Here is an 18,506-nt window from a genome sequence, read left to right on the forward strand (position 1 = left end):
TTTTCTCCCATTCTGAGGGTTGTCTTTTGGTCTTCTTTACGGTTTCCTTTGCTGTGCAAAAGCTTTGAAGTTTCATTAGGTCCCATTTGTTTATCTTTGTTTTTATTTCCATTTCTCTAGGAGGTGGGTCCAAAAGGATCTAGCTGTGATTTATGTCATAGACTGTTCTACCTATGTTTTCCTCTAAGAGTTTGATAGTTTCTGGCCTTACATTTAAGTCTTTAATCCATTTTGAAATTGTTTTTGTGTATGGTGCTAGGGAATGATCTAATCTCAAACTTTTACATGTCCCTGTCCAGTTTTCCCAGCACCACTTATTGAAGAGGCTGTCCTTTCTCCACTGTACATTCCTGGCTCCTTTATCAAAGATAAGTTGGCCATATGTGCGTGGGTTTATCTCTGGGCTTTCTATCCTGATCCACTGATCTATCTTTCTGTTTTTATGCCAGTACCAGACTGTCTTAATTACTGTAGCTTTGTAGTATAGTCTGAAGTCAGGGAGCCTGATTCCTCCAGCTCCGTTTTTCGTTCTCAAGATTGCTTTAGCTATTCGGGGCCTTTTGTTTTTCCAAACAAATTTTGAAATTTTTTGTTCTAGTTCTGTGAAAAATGCCATTGGTAGTTTGATAGGGATTGCATTGAATCTGTAGATTGCTTTGGGTAGTAGAGTCATTTTCACAATGTTGATTCTTCCAATCCAAGAACATGGTATATCTCTCCATCTATTTGTATCATCTTTAATTTCTTTCATCAGTGTCTTATAATTTTCTGCATACAGGTCTTTTGTCTCCTTAGGTAGGTTTATTCCTAGATATTTTATTCTTTTTGTTGCGATGGTAAATGGGAGTGTTTTCTTGATTTCATTTTCAGATTTTTCATCATTAGTGTACAGGAATGCCAGAGATTTCTGTACATTAATTTTATATCCTGCTACTTTACCAAATTCATTGATTAGCTCTAGTAGTTTTTCAGTAGCATCTTTAGGATTCTCTATGTATAGTATCATGTCATCTGCAAACAGTGACATCTTTACTTCTTCTTTTCCAATTTGGATTCCTTTTATTTCCTTTTCTTCTCTGATTGCTTTGGCTAAAACTTCCAAAACTATGTTGAATAAGAGTGGTGAGAGTGGGCAGCCTTGTCTTGTTCCTGATCTTAGTGGAAATGGTTTCAGTTTTTCACCATTGAGGACAATGTTGGCTGTGGGTTTGTCATATATGGGCTTTATTATGTTGAGGAAAGATCCCTCTATACCTACTTTCTGCAGGGTTTTTATCATAAATGGGTGTTGAATTTTGTCGAAAGCTTTCTCTGCATCTATTGAGATGATCATATGGTTTTTCTCCTTCAACTTGTTAATATGGTGTATTACATTGATTGATTTGCGTATATTGAAGAGTCCTTGCATTCCTGGAATAAACCCCACTTGATCATGGTGTATGATCCTTTTAATGTGCTGTTGGATTCTGTTTGCTAGTATTTTGTTGAGGATTTTTGCATCTATGTTCATCAGTGATATTGGCCTGTAGTTTTCTTTCTTTGTGACATCCTTGCCTGGTTTTGGTATCAAGGTGATGTCGGCCTCGTAGAATGAGTTTGGGAGTGTTCCTCCCTCTGCTATATTTTGGAAAAGTTTGAGAAGGATAGGTGTTAGCTCTTCTCTAAATGTTTGATAGAATTCACCTGTGAAGCCATCTGGTCCTGGGCTTTTGTTTGATGGAAGATTTTTAATCACAGTTTCAATTTCAGTGCTTGTGATTGGTCTATTCATATTTTCTATTTCTTCCTGAGTCAGTCTTGGCAGGTTGTGCATTTCTAAGAATTTGTCCATTTCTTCCAGGTTGTCCATTTTATTGGAATAGAGTTGCTTATAGTAATCTCTCATAATCTTTTGTATTTCTGCAGTGTCAGTTGTTACTTCTCCTTTTTCATTTCTAATTCTATTGATTTGAGTCTTCTCCCTTTTTTTCTTGATGAGTCTGGCTAATGGTTTATCAATTTTGTTTATCTTCTCAAAGAACGAGCTTTTAGTTTGGTTGATCTTTGCTATCGTTTCCTTCATTTCTTTTTCATTTATTTCTGATCTGATCTTTATGATTTCTTTCCTTCTGCTAGCTTTGGGGTTTTTTTGTTCTTCTTTCTCTAATTGCTTTAGGTGCAGGGTCAGGTTGTTTACTCGAAATGCTTCCTGTTTCTTAAGGTGGGATTGTATTGCTATAAACTTCCCCCTTAGAACTGCTTTTGCTGCGTCCCATAGGTTTTGGGTCGTCGTGTCTCCATTGTCATTTGTTTCTAGGTATTTTTAAATTTCCTCTTTGATTTCTTCAGTGATCACTTCGTTATTAAGTAGTGTATTGTTTAGCCTCCATGTGTTTGTATTTTTTACAGCTCTTTTCCTGTAATTGATGTCTAGTCTCATAGCATTGTGGTCGGAAAAGATACTTGATACAATTTCAATTTTCTTAAATTTACCAAGGCTTGATTTGTGACCCAAGATATGATCTATCCTGGAGAATGTTCCATGAGCACTTGAGAAAAATGTGTATTCTGTTGTTTTTGGATGGAATGTCCTATAAATATCAATTAAGTCCATCTCGTTTAATGTATCATTTAAAGCTTGTGTTTCCTTATTTACTTTCATTTTGGATGATCTGTCCATTGGTGAAAGTGGGGTGTTAAAGTCCCCTACTATGATTGTGTTACTGTCGATTTCCCCTTTTATGGCTGTTAGTATTTGCCTTATGTATTGAGGTGCTCCTATGTTGGGTGCATAAATATTTACAATTGTTATATCTTCTTTTTGGATTGATCCCTTTATCGTTATGTAGTGTTCTTCCTTGTCTCTTCTAATAGTCTTTATTTTAAAGTCTATTTTGTCTGATATAAGAATTGCTACTCCAGCTTTCTTTTGGTTTCCATTTGCATGGAATATCTTTTTCCATCCCTTTACTTTCAATCTGTATGTGTCTCTAGGTCTGAAGTGGGTCTCTTGTAGACAGCATATATATGGGTCTTCTTTTTGTATCCATTCAGCCACTCTGTGTCTTTTGGTGGGAGCATTTAGTCCATTTACATTTAAGGTAATTATTGATATGTATTTTCCTATTCCCATTTCCTTAATTGCTTTGGGTTCGTTATTGTAGGTATATTCCTTCTGTTGTGTTTCTTGCCTAGAGAAGTTCCTTTAGCATTTGTTGTAAAGCTGGTTTGGTGGTGCTGAACTCTCTCAGCTTTTGCTTGTCTGTAAAGGTTTTAATTTCTCCATCAAATCTGAATGAGATCCTTGCTGGGTAGAGTAATCTTGCTTGCAGGTTTCTCTCCTTCATCACTTTAATTATGTCCTGCCACTCCCTTCTGGCTTGTAGGGTTTCTGCTGAGAGATCAGCTGTTAACCTGATGGGGATTCCCTTGTGTGTTATTTGTTGTTTTTGCCTTGCTGCTTTTAATATGATTTCTTTGTGTTTAATTTTTGACAGTTTGATTAATATGTGTCTTGGTGTATTTCTCCTTGGATTTATTCTGTATGGGACTCTCTGTGCCTCCTGGACTTGATTAACTATTTCCTTTCCCATATTACGGAAGTTTTCAACTATAATCTCTTCAAATATTTTCTCAGTCCCTTTCTTTTTCTCTTCTTCTTCTGGAACCCCTATAATTCGAATGTTGGTGCATTTAATGTTGTCCCAGAGGTCTCTGAGACTCTCCTCTGTTATTTTCATTCTTTTTTCTTTATTTTGCTCTGCATCAGTTATTTCCACTATTTTATCTTCCACCTCACTTATCCGTTCTTCTGCCTCAGTTATTCTGCTATTGATCCCATCTAGAGTATTTTTCATTTCATTTATTGTGTTTTTAATCGATGCTTGATTCATCTTTAGTTCTTCTAGGTCCTTGTTAACTGTTTCTTGCATTTTGTCTATTCTATTTCCAAGATTATGGATCTTGGAAATAGAATCTTGGATCAGCTTTACTATCATTATTCTGAATTCTTTTTCAGGTAGACTGCCTATTACCTCTTCATTTGTTAGGTGTGGTAGGTGTTTATCTTGCTCCTTCACCTGCTGTGTGTTTTTCTGCCTTCTCATTTTGCTTATGTTACTGTGTTTGGGGTCTCCTTTTTGCCGGCTGCAGATTCGTAGTTCCCGTTGTTTTTGGTGTCTGACCCCAGTGGCTAAGGTTGTTTCAGTAGGTTGTGTAGGCTTCCTGGTGGGGGGGACTAATTCCTGTGCTCTGGTGGTTGAGGCTCGATCTTGTCTTTCTGGTGGACAGGTCCACGTCTGGTGGTGTGTTTTGGGGTGCCTATGGCCTTATTATGTTTTTAGGTAGCCTCTCTGCTAATGGGTGGGGTTGTGTTCCTGCCTTGCTAGTTGCTTGGCATAGGGTGACCCGCACTGTAGCTTGCTGGTCGTTGACTGAAGCTGGGTGCTGGTGTTGGGATGGAGATCTCTGGGAGATTTTCGCTGCTTGATATTATGTGGAGCTGGGAGTTCTCTTGTGGACCCGCGTCCTGAAGTTGGCTCTCCCACTTCAGAGGCACAGCACTGGCTCCTGGCTGCAGCACCAAGAGCCTTTCATCCACCCGGCTCAGAATAACAGGGAGAAAAAGTAGAAAGAAAGAATTAGTAGAAGAAAGAAAGAGAGGGAAAGAAAGGAAGAAGGGAAGAAAGGAAGGAAGGAAGGAAGGAAGAAAGAAAGGAGGGAGGGAGGGAGGAAGTATGGAAAGAAAGAAGGAAAGAAAGGAGGGAGGGAGGGAGGAAGGAAAGGAAGAAAGACAGGAGGGAGGGAGGAAGGAAAGAAAAAGAAAGTGGAAAGAAGAAGGGTGGGAGGGAGGAAAGAAAAAGAAAGAAGGAAAGGAGGAGCGGAGGGAGGGAGGGCGGAAGGGAGAGTAGGAAAAAAAGAAAGAGCAGGTAAAGTAAAATAAAGTATGAAATATAGTAGCATTATTAAAATTAGAAAGTAATTATTGAAAAAAAAAAAAAAAACCGGACCGATAGAACCCTGGGACATATGGTGGAAGCAAAGCTATACAGAGAGAATCTTACACAGAAGATTACACATACACATTCACAAAAAGAGAGCAGGGGGAAAAATCAAAAATCTTGCTCTCCAAGTCCACCTCCTTATTTTGGGATAATTCGTTGTAAAAAGAGGAAAAGGGCGAGAAGTCTGAAATCTTGCTCTCTAAGTCCACCTCCTTAATTTGGAATAATTCGTTGTAAAAAGAGGAAAAGGGGGGAAAGTCTTAAATCTTGTCCTCAAAGTCCACTTCCTCAATTTGGGATGATTTGCTGTCCATTCATGCACTCCACAGACGCAGGGCACATCAAATGGACCGTGGAGCTTTAATCCGCTGCCTCCGAGGCTGCACAGAGAGATTTCCCTGTCTCTGCTCTCACAGCTCCCGGGTCTCAGCCTTGCACCTGGCCCCGCCTCTGCGCGTAGGTCGCCGGAGGGCGTCTGTTCTTCGCTCAGACAGGACGGGTTTAAAGGAGCCGCTGATTCGGGGGCTCTGGCTCACTCAGGCAGAGGGGAGGGAGGGGCGCGCAGTGTGGGGCGGGCCTGCGGCGGCAGAGGCCGGCGTGACGTTGCAGCAGCCCGTGGCGCTCCGTGCGCTTTCCCGGGAAAGCCGTCCCCGGGTCTCAGGGACCCCGGCAGTGGCGGGGTGCACAGGCCCCCCGGAAGGCGGGGCGGACAGCGACCCGCGCTCGCACACAGGCCCCGCGGCAGCGGCGGCAGCGGTGGCGGCGGCGGGCCGCGGCGGCGGCGGCGGCGGCGGGCCGCGGCGGGCGGCGGCGGCGGGCGGCGGCGGCGGGCGGCGGCGGCGGCGGCGGCCCACGCCCGTCTCCGAGGTCCGCGCCTTACCCGCGGCTCGTGCCTGTCTCCGGCGCTTCCCCAAGCAGCCCTCTTAATGCCCTCTCCTCGCGCACCAGGAAACAAAAGGGAAAAAAGTCTCTTGCCTCTTCAGCAGCTCCAGACCCTTTCCCAGGACTCCCTCCGGGCTAGCCGTGGTGCACTAACCCCTTCAGGCTCTCTTCCTGCCGCCAGCCCCAGTCCTCTCCCTGCGCTCCGACTGAAAGCCGATACCCGAGCCTCAGCTCCCAGCCCCGCCCGCCACGGCGGCCGAGCAGACAAGCCTCTCGGGCTGGTGTGTGCCTGAGGGCACCGGTCCTCTGTGCCAGAATCTCTCCGCTTTGCCCTCCGCACCCCTGTTGCTGTGCTCTCCTCCGCTACTCCGAAGCTTTCCCCCTCCGCCACCTGCAGTCTCCGCCCGCGAAGGGGCTTGTAGTGTGTAGAAACCTTCCCCCCTTCACGGCTCCCTCCCACTGGTGCAGGTCCCGTCCCTATCCTATTGTCTCTGTTTATTCTTTTTTTCTTTTGCCCTACCCAGGTATGTGGGGAGCTTCTTGCCTTTTGGGGGGTCTGAGGTGTTCTGTCAGCGTTCAGTAGGTGTTCTGTAGGAGTTGTTCCACGTGTAGATGAATTTCTGATGTATCTGTGGGGAGGAAGGTGATCTCCGCGTCTTACTCTTCCGCCATCTTCCTCCGGGGCCTATCCTGCATATATCTTTTAGTTAAGCACCAGTTTGAAATGTTTATATAATTTTCTTCAAAATCTTATTGAAAATAAGAAAAATCTTTTTTTTCCTTGAAATACAGATCTGAGAGAATCCAAAATCATTCAAAGTGAGTAAAAGAATATAAAAATATTAAGAAAAATTAAAATATTGTTGTATAAAGATTGGAGTTTTTCATTAAGTCACATCACCTGGCAAGCTGTCTGGCACATAGTACATGTTCGATAACAATTTCTTCCAAATTTAATTAACAGAATTTCTACTGGATGATAAATAAATAAAAACATACAGAAGTAAAAAATTGATTGCCACTTCAGTTTTCAAATATATACTAATTAAATCATTCTTTCATGAGAGCAAGAGTAATAGATTGAAGGGGAAAGGAGGACAACACAAGCTAAATGTGAGAAAAATCATTACTTAAACTTTTAGTAGGTGGAAGAAAAAATAGTAAGTAAAATGTAGATTATGAAATTCTGTTTAATAGCATTTTTTTAAGTTTCAAAGAAGTAATAGGTAATGGAATAAGAAAAGATGCTGACTCTTATCTATTGAATGCGTGTTTAGGACACTGAAGGTTAATTGCAAGTAAATAGAGGACTATTGTTAGAGAAAGATTAATTAGAATAAGTGAGGAAATTAAAATAATCAGAAAAATATAAAGGTTTATATAAAAGCCTCCTTGTAAATCAGTTATAATGTCTCAGACAATGTTAAGTTCTTGAGCGAAGCACTGAACCAGGAATCAGTTACTTCATACCATGACGACATATAATCACGTAAATAAAACACCAAATGCATTTATCAAATATTATTTTCAAAGGTGACATACTAGAAAATGATAACATTTGTACAGCATTTCACAGATACATTTATTTACTTATAATGAGTATCACTATTTTAAATGACTACATTTGAAAAATTCAGAGTGATAAGGAAATTTTTACTCTATGTTCAGAGGACACCACAAGCCAGGATTTTATGACTGGCAGTTCACTAGCTCAGCCACTTCATCAAACCATCATTTTCTGGGAGACAGAAATTTACTCAGTGGCCTTTTTACAATCAGTCCCACATTAGAACCACTTGGCTTAAATGCAGAGCTGTTCCATTAATGCTCCTTGAATTTTAAATTAAGCTACTAAGTCAGCTGAAGCAACCTGAAGAATTTGAAGCTTTTCAAGGATACTACCGCTGATTGTTTTATAACCCAGACAAGGCGGTTTCTTAGCACTTCAGCTTTTCAATTGTTAAAATGAGATCTAAATATTCTTCCTTCACATCACTTGATGAAATGGTAGGAATTATGGGAATGATTTTAGAAAATTGGTGTAACTTGTTGAAATTAAGTACATAAGCACATTTAAACCAATTATTCATACCAAGGTGAAGCGATGTCTCTGCACTCTCAAATCACTGTTAATGTGTTAAAGTTTTAAAAAAGTACATATGACTATATTTCTTTTATTTTAAAGTAGCTCAGGATACCCATTTTAATGTCAGCTGGTTGCTTGCTCAACAGCATTACCACATTTTTGTATACCTCATAGATGCACAAGATGTTTGCTACAGAATTAATTTCAAGTTGATGAATTGAGTCAGACATACCATCAGATTTCTAACCTAAGATCACACCAATTCCTAAAGTTCCTAATCTGTAAATACCATTATCACCTCAATTATCTGATGTACCCTAGCAAGTAAAACACAATATAAGTATGTAACACTGTCAACCATTTTTCACTTGAAGTTTTGACTGAAATACTCTCTAGATTGAAACATCAGATTACTCTATTGGTTTCCTATGGTTAAATTTATAGACTAAATAAGATAGATGACTGACCAAATTTTCTCCACTTTGTAAGGGGACAACTCTAAACTTGTATCGAATGCAGACAAATAAAACTGATCTAAAAATAAAACAATTGATATAAACTTACTTATATGCATATTATATGGTCTTTGTTAAAAACATAATAAACAGAAACCTCAATTAAATACAGCCAGGAGATCAGCAGAGGAAGCTCTCTCACCCTGCAACAATAGCAGAGTCCAAAGGAGAAGAAAGACTCATCTTCCTTCTTGGCAAGGACTCAAACAATGAAAAGCCACAGAGTCTTTCTTTCTTTCTTTCTTTCTTTCTTTCTTTCTTTCTTTCTTTCCTTCTTTCTTTCTTTTCTTTCTTTCTTTCTTTCTTTTTGTTTTGTAACATCTTTATTGGAGTATAATTGCTTTACAATGGTATGTTAGTTTCTACTTTATAACAAAGTGAATCAGCTATACATATACATATACATATATGCCCATATCTCTTCCCTCTTGCGTCTCCCTCCCACCCTCACTATCCCACCCATCTAGGTGGTCACAAAGCACCAAGCTGACCTTCCTGTGCTATGTGGCTGCTTCCCACTAGCTATCAGTTTTACATTTGGTAGTGTATATGTGTCCATGCCAGTTTCTTACTTTGTTCCCCCTCCCTGTGTCCTCAAGTCCAATCTCTAGTAGGTCTGTGTCTTTATTCCCATCCTGCCCATAGGTTCTGTAAATTAATACAGCCACTATGGAGAACAGTATGGAGATTCCTTAAAAAACTAAAAATAGAACTACCATATGACCCAGCAATCCCACTACTGGGCATATACTCTGAGGAGAACATAATTCAAAAAGAGTCATGTTCAATGCAGCTCTATTTACAATAGCCAGGACATGGAAGCAACCTAAGTGTCCATCGACAGATGAATGGATAAAGAAGATGTGGCACATATATACAATTTAATGTTACTCAGCCATGAAAAGAAACGAAATTGAGTTACTTGTAGTGAGGTGGATGGACCTAGAGTCTGTCATACAGAGTGAAGTAAATCAGAAAGAGAAAAAAAAATACAGATTTTTTCTTTACTGTAGCTCTCCCAACTTCTTTTTCTTCTTTATAAAAGCAGCCCCTTCCCTTGCCCTGCAGGGATTTGCATTTGGCTTGCCCTGGTTACAGACTCTGAATTGAGATTCTCCACTGATCCTAAATAAAGCCATCTTTGCTGGAGAAATATCTGGCAGTTTATTTGTTTCAGGTCAACAATTTCATTAAACTTTACACAGTGCTGTCCAATATGATAACTACCAACCAGATGTTGCTACAGGGCACTTGAAATGTAGCCATTCTCAATTGAGATGTGCCGTAAGCATGAAATACATACCAGATTTCAAAGACTTAGTATAAAAAATTTAAAACTTCTCCTTAATAATTTTATATTGATTCCATAATAAAATAACATTTTGCATGTATAAGATTAAATTTAAAAAATTATTATTACATCAATTTCACTGGCTTAGTTTTACTTGTTAAGGTTGCCACTAGACAATTTGAAATACACATATGACTCACATTATATTTCTACTGAACAAAGCTAGTCTAGCTGTCATAAAAAAAAAAAAAGATGGAAGCCACCAAGCAGATACTGTTTTCTAAAAAGAAGAATCAAAAGCACTCGGATATACACTTAGATATACAATTTAAATAATGATACACATATAGGATTTATGACAAATATTAAAGATGGCAGGAAGACAAAGAACAGAAAACAGTCTCTGCTGATAATTACATTGTATCATAAAACACGAGTATCATATCATGTTCACTCTGATTTAAGAAAAGAACATCTACATTGAAAAATTATGCCAAATATATAAAAATGAATGCAAAAATGTAATAGCAATATGTTAATATACCACATGTAACCACAAGGTGGAATATCAACTTGTATCACAATCTACACAGTGACTATTTTATTGTATTATAAAACTTATATCTGCATTATTTTATAACTTTTAAGCATCATTTTATCAGAGACTAAATTGCCTTTCAAATTTCATATATTATTTAGTTGAAAGGATTATCAAATTCAGTTAATGATGATTTTAATTTTGCTTTTTATAAGTCATTCACAAAATGATAATTTTGCTTACATAAAAAAAAACCTAAAAAAAATTAAAAAAACAAAAAACCCCAAAAACCTGCTTTAGTGTACATGGATTATACAGAATTCCACATTAAAATATTTTATATTCAAATATAGAGATATATTTCACATTAAAGAAAACATTTTACCCCAACATTAAAAAGTTATATAAGCCACTTATATAATTAAAATGCACTCCTCTCATTATTCTACTAATTGTAAAATTCATTTTGAAGAAATATTTAAAGTTCCCCTAACAATCTTTTTCCCTCCAGCTTCACCCTTTTATTGTCAGACAGTTTTGAACTCCTCAGGCTTCCTTTGAATGTGCTGTTCATGATGGCATATCTACCACCTGCCAATCTTTCTCCCAAATAATTGATAATCCAATGACAACACAAACTTATAAAATCATGTATCCAAATATTTTCTTTGCTGCTAAATTCATGTCTCCAAGAATCATTTTTAATTGAAAAAAGTTCCTAAAGCTAATGAATCAAATGCTTCACTTCTTTGAACTACATTTCATAAATGATGTCTTTCTCTAACTCTACATTTCAATCTATCCCTACTGTCTTTCACTTGCCTTTGCTCTCACTCTAATTCACATAATATGATACAGCTCTTTTATACATTTCACTAGCCTGTTTGATGTCTCTTAGGATTCTGTCAAAATATAAACTCATTCATCTCTACCAAATTACCAAACTTCTTGTTACGTAAGACTTTTACCTAAGAATGATTCATCCATTTTTTACATCATATTGAAAGCAAGGTACAGGAATACCTTGGAGGTATAGTTAGTTTGGTGCCAGACCACCACAGTAAAGTAAATATCATAATAAAGTGAGTCACATGAATTTTTTGGTTTTGCAGTGCTTATAAAAGTTATGTTCATTCTCCAAGTAGATCACATGCTGGCCAAAAAACAAGTCTCTATAAATTTAAGAAGATTGCAATCATATCAACCATCTTCTATGACCACAACAGTATGAGACTAGAAATAAACACAGAAAACACTGCAAAACCACAAAATGTTAAGGCTAAACAATATGCTACTAAACAATCAATGGGTCACTGAAAAAACCAAAGAGGACATTAAAAAAGACCTGAAGACAAATAAAAATGGAAACACAGTGATCCAAAAGTTATGGGATGCAGCAAAAGCTGTTCTAAGAGGGAAGTTTATAGTGATACAAGCCTACCTCAGGAAACAAGAAACTCTCAAATAAAGAATCAAACCTTACACATAAAGGAACTAAAAAAGAAGAACAAATAAAACCCAAAGATAGTAGAAGGAGAGAAATAATAAGTATCAGAGAGGAAATATATGAAACAGAGAGTAAAAACAGAAGCTAGTTATATGAAACAATAAACATATTGATAAACATTTAGCCATGTTCATCAATAAATAAAGGGGGTCCAAATAAATAAAATCAGAAATGAAAGGGACAAGTTACAACTGATATCACAGAAATACAAAAGATCATAAGAGAATACTAAAAACAATTATACACCAATAAAATGAACAACCTAACATAAAATAGACAACTAAGAAGAAATAGATAAATTCCTAGAAATGTACACTCTCCCAAGGCTAAATCAAGAGGACATTTAAAAAAAAAAAGACCAATTCCAGTGATTACATTGAATTAGTAATCAAAAAACTCCCAAAAAACAAAAGTTCAGGACCAGATGGATTCACAGGTCAATTCTATCATCATTTAAATCACTTAAGCATTTAACCATCATTTAATCATTTAACATTTAACACAATCATTTAACACCTATCCTTCTCAAACCTATTCCAAAAAGTTGAAGAGGAAGGTATCACAGAATCACTATGATACCAAAACCAGACAAGATGTCACAAAAAAGAAATTTACAGGCAAATATCACTGATGAGCAGACACGCAAAAATCCTCAACAAAATATTAGCAGACGTAATTCAAAATACATTTAATGGATCATGGACCATGATCACATAGTATTTATCCCAAGGATGAAAGAATGGTTCAATATCTGCAAATCAATAAATGTAGTACACCACATTAACAAACAAAAGGTTAAAAAGCATGTGATCATCTCAAGAGATGCAGAAAAATCTAACAAATTCAACATCCATTTATGATAAAAACTCTTAACAAAGTTGATATATAGGAAACATACCTCAACATAATAAAGGCTATACATGATAAGCCCACAGCCAACATCATACTCAATGCAGAAAGGCTCAAAGCATTTCCTCTAAGATCAGGAACAAGAAGAAGATGCCCACTCCTGCCACTTTCATTCAACAAAGTATTAAAAGTTCCAACCACAGAAATCAGATGAGAAAAAAAAACTAAAAGGAATCCAAACTGGAAAGGAAGAAGTAAAGTGTCACTCTTTGCAGAAGACATGATACTATATATATATATATATATATATATATATATATATATATATATGAAATTCTAAAAATGCTATCAGAAAACTATTAAAACTAGCAAATACATTCAGTAAGTGTCAGGATACAAAATTAACATACAGAAATCTGTTGCATTCCTATACACTAAAAACAAACTATCAGAAAGAGAAATTAAGAAAACAATCCAAGTTACAACTACATCAAAAAAATAAAATACCTAGGAATAAATTTAACCAAGGAGGTAAAAGATTTATACTCAGAATACTATAATATATTGTTGAAAGAAATTGAAGATGAAACAAAACAAAACAAAACAAAATGGAATGACATACTATGCTCACGGATAGGAAGGATTTATATTGTTAAAGTGACCATACTACCCAAGGCAATCTACAGATTCAAAATCATCCCTATCAAAATACCAATGTCATTTTTCACAGAACTAGGATCAATAACTCCCAAATTTGTATGGAAATCTCTGATAAACAAAACAATCTTGAGAGAGAAGAAGAAAGCTTCAGGTATCACTCTACCTGATTTCAAAGTGTACTACAAAGCTACTGTAATCAAAATATTATGTACTAGAACAAAAACAGAACCATACATCAGTGGAACAGAATAGAGAACCCAGAAATAAACCCATATTTACATGGTCAATTAATCTACAACAAAGGAGGGAAGAATATAAAATGGAAAAAAGAAAGATTGTTCAATAAATAATGTTGGGAAAACTGGACAGCTATATTCACAAGACTCAACCTGGGATACTTATTCACACCATAAACAAAAATAAACTCAAAATGGTTTAAGACTTAAGTGTAAGAACTGAATCTATAAAATGCCTAAAAGAAAAAAGTAGGCAGTATACTCTCTTACATTCACCTTAGCAATATTTTTTTTTGGATCTGTCTCCACAGGCAAAGGAAACAAAAGAAAAGGTGGACAAACGCGACTATATCAAACCAAAAAGCTTTTGTACATCAGAAGAAACTATCAAGAAATAAAAACACAGCTTACTGAATGAAAGAAGATATTAGCAAACAATATATCTGAAAAGGGGTTAATATCAAAAATGTGGAAGGAACTCATACAACTCAACAACAATAAAAACAAACAAACAGAATAAGAAATGGGAGAGGACCTAAGTAGACACTTTTCCAAAGAAGACATACAGATGGCACATACACCAGACACATGAAAAGATGCTCAACATCACTAATCATCAGGCAAATTTCAAATCAAAACCACAATGAGATATCACTTTACACATGTTCAGAATGACTATCATCAAAAAGACAACAAATAACAAGTGTTGGTGAGAATATGGAGCAAAGGGAAACCTCATGTATTGTTGGTGGGATTGTAAATTGGTAAAGCTACTATGGAACACAGTAAGACAAATTCTCAGAAAATTAAAGAACCACCACATGATCCAGCAATTTCACTTCTAGGTATTTTCCCTAAGAAAACAACAATACTAATTTGAAAAGATATATGCACACCAATGATCATTGCAGAATTATTTACAATAGCCAATATATGGAAGCAACCCAAGTTTCATTTGATAGATGAGGAAGATGATACACACACACACACACACACACACACAATGGAATATTACTTAGAAATTTAAAAAAATTGAAATCTTACCATTTGCGACATGGATGAATCTAGAGGATATTATAATAAGTGAAGTAAGTCAGACAGAAAAAGACAAATACCTCATGATCTCACTTACATGTATAATGTAAAACAAACAAACAAACAAAACTATCAAACAAAATGAAAACAGACTCATAGATACAGAGAACTACTGGGTGGGTGCCAGAACATAGGCAGGTAGTGGGTATGTGAAATAGGTGTAGGTGGTTAAGAGGTACAAACCTGCAATTATATAACAACTAAGTCATGGCATACTACACAACATAAGCAATATGTTCAATAACATTGTAATAACTTTCTGTGATGATAGATGGTTATAAGACTTATCCTGGTGATAATTTCATAATCTATGCAAATGTTAAAATACTTTGTAGTACACCTGAAACTAACAATATTGTATGCCAACTCTATTTCATTTTAAAATGTTATGTTCACACTGTATTGTTGTCTATTAAGTTTGTAATAGCATTACGTCTAAAAGAAGAAATGTGCATACCTTAATTAGGAAATACTTAATCACTAAAAATGCTAATCATCATCTGAGCCTTTGGCGAGTCACAATCTTGCTGCTGGTGGAGGTTCTTGCCTTGATGAATTTTTCTACCCATGTAAGCAGAAGAAATAAGGGGATGTGCTTCCTCAGGACAGGCCACTTTTTCAATCAAATTTGTTCTTGTATTAACAGTAGTGCTTGGGTATCTAGACATTTTCATTTTCGGGGGCTTGGCTGCTGGCTTATATAAAACACAGAGAGAATGGCCTTGCTTAGATCTTGAGCTTTAACCTAATGTTTCAGCTCCATTTACCAGTGAGCTCTAGGCTGGAATGGAGAACACTAGCCAAATAAAATTAAGTGACTTAGATTTCCCACTTGTCATTCTCCTTTGGTATCTGTATAGTCAGTCCCTTCAGGAACCACCTAAAGAAACACTTACCTAGAGCAAGGTGAGATTTAAGCATGTCTGGGTTCCTTGGCTTAACGTCATTTAAAAACACCTCAATATCAGTCTGACTTAAAACAGTAGAAACAGTGGGAAAATACTTAAAAAAGAAAGAGAAAAAGTAGTGTGTTCCACTCTTTTACTCATTAACATGCTGTGGTATGCAGAAGGAGACCATGATTTTGGAGCTCTGCTTAACTATTTTTATTGGCAATCACCAGGCATAATTCCAGAGTTTTGTTTTGCTGTTTCTTTGTGAGGTGTGGGTCTTTTTTTTATTTTTTATTTTTAGAGGGGGAGCTCAGGTGTGTTCCCATGGATGATAGCTGTAGAAAGGTTATAGGAATCTTCAGAGAGATTATGAGATACAGAAATTTGAGAATCACTACTCTAGATATAAAACTAGAATCTGTAAATTGTGCATAATGAGAACTCATCAAGTCCAAGTTGAAAATCTTTATTATATTACTAGAAAGGAGGATGACCTTTATTTTATTTCACAAGTTTGATACAATCATTCTTAAAATCTCATGTGAACACCTCAGTAATGCTTAGAAAAACAGGACAAAAATATTCAATCTAAAATTAAAATTTGAAAATGTGGTCATGTCAGTATATTTGCTTCTTAAAGCATTATACATTTTAAGAGCAAAAACAAAAGAAAAGACAATGCCTTACCTTCCATCTCGATCCCAGTCATACACCTCTACTTTGACTGTTCTGTCCATGGGGAAAACATACACACAGAGTGAAGTTACTTAGTAAGATCAAATTAACATATGATTGAATGTTAAAAAATGTTATAGATTTTCTTAGATAAAATAGTGTATGCTTTCAGGTTTTACAAAATAGTTTAAAGTTGATTTTGCTAATTTTAATACTATTCTTCAATTTATATCTTAAAATAGGTTTCTAAAATCATACAGATTTTTAATTCTTTAAACAGAGTAAGAAAGTATATGGGAAAAGCATTTATAGTTTGACATAGCTTCTGGATGGAGAGGTATAGAGCTACTCCTCCACTCTTCAAAACCATTATCTTAGAGACATATTTCTCAAACTCAGCATGGATCAGAATCACATGGAGGGCTTGTCAAAACGTGAACTGTTGGACCTCATGCCCAGTGTTCCCAGTTCAGTAGCCCTGGGTTGGGCACAAGACTTTAATTTCTACAAGTTTCATCAGGTGCTGCTGATGCTGCTAACTAGGAACCATATTATAAGAATCACTTTCTTAGAATGAGTCCAATTAAACAAAGTTATGATACTATTAAATGAATAAAGTGACAGTCAAGTAGCATAAATTTTAAAGTAAATTTAATGACATATACCAATATACCAATCAATAGTTCTTTCTATGATATTTGTTAATATAATAAATCTTCATTTTTCTAATATACGAGTAATAAGATAAAAAATATCTTTTGGGGTGAGTAGGGGTTTTTGTATTATAATCTTATAATCAACTTTCATAAGAAAAAGAAAACAATTTTGATACTAAGAAATCTTCAGGTATATTGTGGGAAGATCTTCAGGGCCACATCACCCTCCTATTTGTAAAACACCAGAATTTCCCTGTTCTACATCTCTAGAACTTTTATAATTCAGCAACCATGGGAGCAATGATGTCAAATAGGATTCTCAGGAGTAAATCAGGGTTTATAACATATGTAGTCATAATCTTATGTATATTGTATATTTACTTATTCCTCTCTAGAAAGATAATACCAAATGAAAATATTGAGGCAACGAAAATTCTGGGATGACTTTTGAATATGTTAAACAAATATTCAATATATTTTTAACACTTTGTCCATTTTTTCTTGAAAAATTAGTTAAACCAAATTTTAATTTCTCATATTATCCCCCCTCCCATAATCATTGTGGATTAAAAAAAAAGTTATTTAAAAAATTCTGAATAAATCAACTATGCTTTTGCAAATACACATTTATATCGGTAAAGGAACAAACTTAATTTTTAAAATTCAACTTAGATTATTGGATACAAAATCTATAGTGAATATTCAAAACTCTCAAAAAAGTTGTCATTTATTTTACCTGTCATAATCGCCATTACATAAAGCTCTGACTGAGATCTTGAATGCTTGCCAAATAGGATTCAGAGTGTTTTTGACAACTTCTGTTTTATGACAAATTGTAAAACTGTAAAAAAAAAGTTTTCAGTTATTTTCATGATTCAGTTATAATATATTGTTTTAGTAGTCATTCTTCTGTGTTTTTTTGTGCAGAATACATGTTACCAGTCCCTCTGTTGCTGCTATATCAGTCAATAAAAAGAGATTTGCAGTTTTAAAACTTTAAAGAGTAGCTTATCATAACATAAAGCAATGAGATTTTGCAATGAGTTTACTAAAAAAGATCTGCAAATTCAATAAATCCTAAAGCTGCATTGTAAATACTCTCTATAAAAATTGTGGTGACAAATTGATACAGTGAAAAGTATCCATGGGTCACTAAGAATATGAAGGTCATCAGTAACCCTGAGAAGGGCAGTTTTGCTGGAGTGCTGGGGACAAAAATCTGGTTGGAATGTGTTTAAGAAAGAGAAGAGAAACTGAGGCAGAGTGTATAAACAACACTTTTGAGCAGTTTAGCTGTAAAAAGAAAAAGAGAAATTGGGGATAGCTTAAAGGGGAAAGATTATTCAAATGAAAGGTTTGTTTTTTGTTACTTTTTAAATTTTTTCAAGATGAAAGAAATAACAGCAAGGTTGTATGCTAAAGGAAAAAGTACATTAGAGAGAAAGCAATCTGTGATGCATGAAAGAAAGGGGATAAAAGATAGAGCAATGTCCTGAATTAGATGGAAGTGGATGGGATAGAGGGAATCAATGGAGGGATTGGCCTTGGGAGCACAGATAGTGACTTTGCAGAGCATTCAGGAAGGTCGAGCACAGGGGTAGATGCTGTGATGGGATCTTGAGGAAGTTCTCCATTTGCTTC

The 18,506-nt window shown here is 36.1% G+C and overlaps 1 protein-coding gene across 2 annotated transcripts in view; it reads right to left on the reverse strand.

Moving 5' to 3' along the window:
• Positions 1–18,506, reverse strand: part of CPNE8 (copine 8) — a 229,608-nt gene that overhangs the window by 134,326 nt on the left and 76,776 nt on the right. For both annotated transcript variants that reach the window (XM_081247806.1, XM_081247807.1), the window contains exons 4-5: positions 17,602–17,706; positions 16,222–16,263 (exon numbers count right to left, since the gene is read on the reverse strand). In XM_081247806.1, coding sequence (XP_081103932.1) covers positions 16,222–16,263; positions 17,602–17,706 — 147 coding nt within the window. The remainder of the gene's footprint in view (positions 1–16,221; positions 16,264–17,601; positions 17,707–18,506) is intronic.

Source organism: Mesoplodon bidens (assembly GCF_964165515.1).
Source record: "Mesoplodon bidens genome assembly, chromosome: 11".
Taxonomy (NCBI): Eukaryota; Metazoa; Chordata; class Mammalia; order Artiodactyla; family Ziphiidae; genus Mesoplodon; species Mesoplodon bidens.